Consider the following 7,395-nt stretch of genomic DNA (forward strand, 5'->3'; position numbering starts at 1 on the left):
CTTTTATTAGATCACCTGATATAGTGAGGAAAAAAAAGAGTCAAGCCTTGGGCACACAAAACCTCTTGGAAAACTTGTCTGACTTTTTCAATTACACTGATATTAACTCCACCTGCAAATCCCACTTTGCTTTGGCTACTTCCAGCCACCGTGAATGTGGTCTCTGCAGGTGATCACCTCTCCTCATTCGAGGGGATTTTCCATCCCCAGCCTTCTGCTGTTTCCTGAAGTATTTTTTGCTGCCAGGCTAATGAGGTAAGAATAATTACTGTATTTATCACACACTGCTTCATCTTACTTATTTATACCTTTCCACTACTTTCAGGCTGGTTTGTGTGAAACTAGGCAGCAAGGCTGAGAGCACCAGGAGGCAAACCCTCACTCGAGATCCCTGGCCTTTGCTTTAGCCATCTGGGAATATTCTCTCCCTTTTAGGTCAAAAACTGTGAGAAAATCATGTTGACAGTAGTGAAGAAGAACTGCTTAATATCTTTATACATTAGATAGTCTAAATCCAGGTTTTATACACACGTTTCACAAATAATTCTTTAATTACACTACTGGGAATGTATCACAGCCACAGTAATTTTTATACAAATGAAAGACATTAGGAGATGCTTTTCTCCTTGGATAGATGGATTACTTTGCTTTTTTTTTGACGGTCTCAAAACCTTAAGGAGCCAATAGTAAGTTTGTCAAACTCCTCCCAGGAATTATCTAATCTTTAATTATTTTTCAAGACAAGATAACACACCGAATGCAACTACTTCTCTTGTACTGAAAACTGAACAGAAAATGTTTCGTTAATGTTTTTGTCTACAAAAAAAATATTGGGGACTACTGCACAAGTTGCAGGAAGTTGCAGTGCTCCAAAATCAAAGCACTGACATATGAATTTTTCTTCATTTTTTTCCACAGCCGAAACAATTAAGATATAACACAAATTTAAGTATTGTTTCAGTCAAATCAAGTGGGTATTTTTTGGAAAAGAAACCAAAACAAAACAACCAAACATATGCAATATTTCACCCATGTAACTGTTTTCCTCCAGTGGTGATCTGCCAAAGAATGGCACTAGATTATGGGCAAAACGATCCTCCAGGACTGAAGGGCTTCTACAGCAACAGGACAGAGTTCTGAAAACTGAAAAATTTTATTTTATGTGCCCAAAAACTACATCTTCTGTAATATTTCTTAAAGAAAAAGTCGTTGCCTTTACATCTGCAGAGAAAACACTCTTCTTCCCAGTAGTCTCTTTGTGAGCCATGCAAATGGTGCTTTGCAGAGCAAGAGGCAGGGATGTACAGCAGTAACTATTTTTAGATCGCAAACTCTCATGGATTTTAAAAGGGCTTTTGCATATGGAAAGTAAAAAAAAAAAAAAGAAAAAAGTATTTCAGGAAAAGGATAAAATGATTCATAGACAGTTATAGAGCAGAAGGGAGGAGCTGGTGCTTTCATCTTCTGCTGACAGGGTTGGTAGTGGGAGCTTCCCACCACCCCATGGTGCCAACCTCACCCAGCAGCTTCAGCCCACCTTCCTCAAAGATGAGAGGGAAAACCACCACGTCAAACCTGCTCTTTCACCAGCTTGATGGGACAGTAAGGCAGCCTCCTCGCTCGTCTAGCTGCCTCCCCAGTCACTTTTTCCCTAATGGCCTGTCAGATGCCCAGTGTGAGACCTATGAATGAGCAAGGAAGAAAGTTTGTACTCCAAGATAACTGATGTGATAGATGGTGGCAAACAACATGGAAAGATTCTGCAGAGGGCCTCCTGGCGCCATCCTGAGGCACGCAACGTCTTGATGGGGATGAAAATATGCTCAGAGAACGAGCGTTGCGCCCATTTACATCCAGAGTTGGGCATTTCAAGACTCAGAAAAATTTCTGCCAGTAGAAGCTCACTGGAGTAAAATCAGCAGTGGAGACAAAAATAATGAGATGTTGCCTTTAGTTGATTTTTGTTTTATCTTGCTCAGTGGTGGCTGTGGGACTGCCTGGGCAGCTCAGACATCTGTCCTACGATGCAACAAAACCCAAGGGTACCTTCCTTAGCTTCTAATGCTTCCCCAAACATCTGGGTCACTTTGGATCTCTCTGCACATGTCACCCAGACAGAAGCAGATGCATCTGATGACGATTTTATGTTGGCTGATTAAGTCATATATCCTTGCACATTTATTTTATGCTTCTCTGCTTCCTCTGATATGCCATTAACAAGGTGTTTCATTACTCCTAGGGGGTGAAAAATGACTATGTTTATGTATGTTTATCTCTCCTTTAAAGGGAGATGAAGGGTAACTGTGATGACCCAGGGCTGCTTAGTCCACCATGAATCCTAGAATAATACAAGAAATTGCAATGGGATTCAATTGATGAAGAACTAAAGAATATGAATAAAATTAATGCAAGTCAAAATGGTCTTATGGAAAGTGGATCTTGTCAGACTAACCTGATTGTTATTCTTTGATGAGATTATAGGTTCACTTGAAAAAGTTGGGTTGAACAGATGTAATACACCTAGACTCCTGAAGGGCATTTAACTTACTACCATGAGTTATTTAACTTACTACCATGAGTTATACATGCATTAAGCACCTGCTACTACTGACATGTCAAGTACTCGTCACTGGGGTAACCTTCATTAATAGATGTGTTTCCAACAGGGCTCAACAGGGACTGACAGCAGCCTCAACACCATTCGACACTTCTCACCAGTATCGTGAAGTTAATTTAAAAACAATTAAAAAAAAATAATTCTGGATGATACAGAAATTGTTGAACCAGCAAACAGTGGGAAAACGGCGCAGACAAAGGAATCTGGATCGCTTAGTACATGAACACAGCCAAACACTAAGTATGGATGTCTAGGAAGAAATGCGCAGAGAATGAGAAGCTCAGCTGCGCGACCGATGGCCAAATGACCAGGGCAATGGCGAGCGGGAACAAAGACACTATTCACCTTCAGTCAGGCAGATCAGTGCATATTGCACGCATTTCCAGTGGCCAAATTTTAAGGAAGTGAGCGGAGAGGAGAAAAGAACTGCAAAGAAGGATTAAACTCATTTGGGGAGTTTTAAACAGCTCTGTTTTCTCACTGTATCTAAGATGGAAATTAAGCCAGCCTTCAATCTCTAAGTACCTTCATCTGGAACAAGCACTCAGTCCTATACAACACTTCATTTTGTGGAGCAACGAGTAGAAATCGATGGCCAGAAGCTGATTTCAGATAGTCAGGCACACATTTTCACCACTGTAAATAACCACTGAGTCAAGTGACGGGGTAAGGGGCAGAGCCACCGCTCACCACGGTCTCCAACTCAGGACTGAAGGCCCTCTGACATATTACTTGTTGTGTCCAATATAAGTTATGCTTTAGTTTAAGTCAGAAAGACTACTGGTTCAATATAGACAATTGAACGAAAGCTGTGGGTCAGATTATAGACCCTAATGATAATTTTTTGTCTTACTCATCTGAAGCTAGGGCCCAACAGGAGTTGAAGTCCACACGATTGTCCTTCTCACACAGTGTTTCCACGTGATGTAGGAACCACTACTGAATCCAGTGAGAGTGCATGAGTTACAATGACTCCAGATTTTGGGATGGGTGGGAGAAGTGTTCTAAATTTTGTTTTCTCTGCCCTGAACAACGTCAGTTATGGGATTTGCTGATACCAGCTAGGGACCAATGCACAACAGAAACCCACAATGTAATAAAGATAATTAATAATACATCACTGGTAGCTGGGGAGAAGAACGATGAAGATGACTGCTTGCTTTTTACTCAGATTTTGCAACTGCACCTACTTATTTGGGCAGTAGTTGGTTGCTCTCTTCCTCATTCCTGCACAGTTAACAGCTTTGGAGTATTTTCTCTCATGCAGCCCATACTAAATTATCTGTCCTTTTCTGCTATTCAGAGATTAAATCAACTACATTTGTATGGATTGGTAGAACCTAAGCACCTCAAACTTTAGCTACAAAGGTGCAGATCCCTAGCACTTGTAGATGTGTCAGAACTGTGTTGTGTATTTATTTCCTTTACCATTTGCTTTTAGTATTATTATCTGAGGTGCATTTTGCATGTGCTTAAAGTTTAGAGGATATAGGTCCAAGATACTTCGTTCTTACCCAATACCATTCTTCAGGTATCTCAGTGCACCTTAACAGTGAGAATTCCTAAGTTTAAAGGGACAAGAGAAGTTTATCACAGAGGGGGTTTCTATTAGATGAGTTTTTCTGTCTGCTTTCTCTCTCCCAGTGCCTGCTAGGTATTGCTGAATTGGAGAATCCGTTGTCAAGCTTCTTTTTCAGGTTTTATTTGAAGATGAATAGGAGGAGATGTATTTATGCTTCTCATCAAGCTAACAGCAATTTAAGAGACACTGTTCAAGATATAAGGCAAATGTATTTCAGTTAAAAGTATGGACTTAAGTAACCAAAAAAGAAGCCCCAAAAAGGCATTTGGTTTATAAGCTGCAATATCATTTAAAGAACAAGATAGATAACTAGACACAAAAGCATATGTTTGAAATTACTGTGACAAACCACTTGATGTTTGGAATTTGGGATTACAAGTGCATCCTATCCTGAACACAGCTCACTACTCCAGGACTCAAGATTCCTATGAATGAGTATCAGCAGATAATTTTCCAGTGGGCACGGCTACAGGGATTTTCAGCTGCAGACAAATTTCAGTGTTTGATTACTATAACTGCAACCTAAAATATTGCTAGAACTTAAACCAAACTATTACCCAAACTATTTTTATCAATGACTGACAACATTATAGGGCAGGGGATTATTTACCTGGAATGCTCTCCAATTTTCTACGAAGTTCCTCATTTTCTTGTTGCAATGAAATTACCTCCTGCTCTAGTTCTTGACACCGAGGGCAGTAACCTTCTTCTTCCTCCTCCTCCTCCTCCTCTGGAAGTGTAGAAGATGATGGGTGACCATGAGATTCAGATGTTGCTGGAGATGTCCATCCACCTAAAGTGTGTACTGGAGAGGTTGAAAGTGGATCCACATCTGCCAAATGGCTAAAATCATTTACTGATGAGGTGTTCTGAGAAGGGAAGCTCCCAGAAAGCAAATAGTTCTGAAGGGAATCGGTAAAAACTCTCAGAAAGGCTGAGGTTTGTTGTTTCTTTTGCATATACTGCATCTCTATGTCTAAAATGTCTGATGTCTGACTATGGACCATTTTCCCAAGCTGACATTGCTCTTGTCTTTCACTATAATTTGGGTTTTCTTGCTTTATACAAGAAATCATGGACTGAGAGTGATTGTTGTCCAGCAGTTTTCCACCACAATTTAAGAGACTTAGAACCCGGCTGCATTGTTGGGCAAAGGCATCCAGAATCATTCGACTCTCTGCAACAAAAAAAGAGATGAATCACAGAAACCTAATGCAAAAGGTTATGCCAGGCAGTAGCAGCTAGATGAACGTACACAACCATTTACAGTAGCATGCATTTTATTCCTGAACACGTTAAAATTACGGCTTCTGCTTTAATACTGCTGTAACACTGTGATTTAAAACAATCCTGACTTTGCTTCTATTTTGAGAGTGCCCTTGTGCCCTTGCTGTTAATCAGAAATGCATTGTGATGATAGTCACTGCTTACTGCTGTCTTCTTTCAGAGGGATTAAGACAGGAAAATGAGGAAGAAAATACAAACTACAAGTGAAAGTTCAAATAAGTACTCCTCTGGAAGCCCACTTCAAGCTGCTCACGGGCTTTGCCTGTACATATTTGCAGGATCTTGTGCTACACCTTCACCCTATGCCCTGCTCCTCTTCAATAAGGCTTCCAAGTTTTGCTTTTTCTCCTCTCCATCCTTGCTGCACTTGCCTGACATTGGGTGAGGGACACTTCATGTGACCCACTCGCAATTCTACAGACTTTGCTTCTGTTCCTTTTGCTTTAGGTTCCAGATATGTCCAAGAACAACTCAAGAGGCACAAAATCTTTTTCTTACACCAAGGAAAGGCATCAAAGGTACAACATGAAGCTCCTCTAGTCAGAGGAGGATTCTTTTCTGTTCTGCTGACCTCCCAAGAGTTTGTGGGCAGGTTGGTATCACGCAGCAGAGAGCAGTGCAGAGTTCTTCAGGCGGCTCTGGACACGATCACAGAGCTCTATGTGGGGCTATGGAGCAGTCTCTGGAGGCAGCAGAAGCAGGATAAGAACGCCATGCTGCACCTAGTCAGCCTTGCCTCTAGTGACAGGAGGTGTCACAATTCAGGGAGCAACAGCAGCTACAACCTAAACCCACATAGTAGGATGGTTCATTTCTGCAGTGTCTATGCACACAGCTCAAAGTGCTGTAACAGATCTTGGACCCAGGTGGAAAGTGACTGAGACATTTAGCCTACGATCTGTTAGGTTCCCCAATACAAATATATATAAAGCCTTTTAATTTTTTTTTTAGTTTATTCATAGCTGAGTTCCTCTAGGTGTCTAAGAAGATGTAACTAACATTTTGCATGAGATTAAAAAAATAGACTGGTAGGTTTATGTGCTGCCAATTTTGGAGAGCTCTTCTCAGGCAGACTTGACTTTTAGAAAGTGACAAATACATTTACTTTTGAAAAGGCAACTTCCTACAGATGCATGAGACTGAGCACCCCAGACCTTCATTTATCTTAACTCCATCACTAGAGATAAAAACACAGCCTCATCACACTGATCATATGTAAAGAACAGAAAGTTCAGAATTCAGGCCTTTAAGAGGTGGTACTTCTTGTGGTACTTCTTCATGACCCAGAAGATACACCTTCTGGTGCCAAAGCTACTTCACACTGAGGTTAGTCCAGCTGGCCTGAAGAATATTTGCAGCGACACTGATACGCAGTTTTACCATCCTCCAGATCTCCGCAAAGAGGGCAGGGCTGAAGCAGCATGCAGATGTTCTGCCTTGAACGCAGCCCCAGGAGACCTCCCCAGCACAAAACCCAGGGATGCCATCTATCTCCTGAGGACTTCACTGTAAGAACAGGGATGTGAGGTGGGCAGGGCAAGCACAGGCACAGCGCTGGGCTATGAGACTGACCCCAGGGCCAGGCAGAGAGAGCCCGCTGGCACAGGAAGGACCGGGGTGGCCCAAAACCACTTAGGAGCATCTCGCAATCAGCCTCTTGTGCTAACGAGTCCTACCACACCAGTGTCGATGGGCTCAGACGAACCAGGGCAGATTTCTCCAACACATCTTTGACCCAAAAGGTTAAGCAATGCCCTCTGTCCACGCTAGGAACTCTAAAAGGGCAGAAGTGCACAGGCACTGCTGTCCCCTTTGCAAGTGAGTGCTGTAGCCGCTCTGTAGCCTCCCTACCTGCTGTCCCTCCTTCCCTTGTACTGCAATAACCTAAGGGCAGGTGTCTTTAACCCTT

At 42.1% G+C, this 7,395-nt stretch overlaps 1 protein-coding gene across 1 annotated transcript in view; it reads right to left on the minus strand.

Moving 5' to 3' along the window:
* BEND4 (BEN domain containing 4) overlaps nucleotides 1-7,128 on the minus strand; it is a 23,073-nt gene extending 15,945 nt beyond the window's left edge. Inside the window, exons 1-2 of the mRNA XM_009871462.1 lie at nucleotides 6,867-7,128; nucleotides 4,810-5,376 (exon numbers count right to left, since the gene is read on the minus strand). Coding sequence (XP_009869764.1) covers nucleotides 4,810-5,376; nucleotides 6,867-7,128 — 829 coding nt within the window. The remainder of the gene's footprint in view (nucleotides 1-4,809; nucleotides 5,377-6,866) is intronic.
* Between the last annotated feature and the right edge of the window lie 267 nt (nucleotides 7,129-7,395).

The sequence above is a fragment of the Apaloderma vittatum genome, unplaced genomic scaffold (genome assembly GCF_000703405.1).
Source record: "Apaloderma vittatum isolate BGI_N311 unplaced genomic scaffold, ASM70340v1 scaffold9280, whole genome shotgun sequence".
Lineage (NCBI taxonomy): Eukaryota > Metazoa > Chordata > Aves > Trogoniformes > Trogonidae > Apaloderma > Apaloderma vittatum.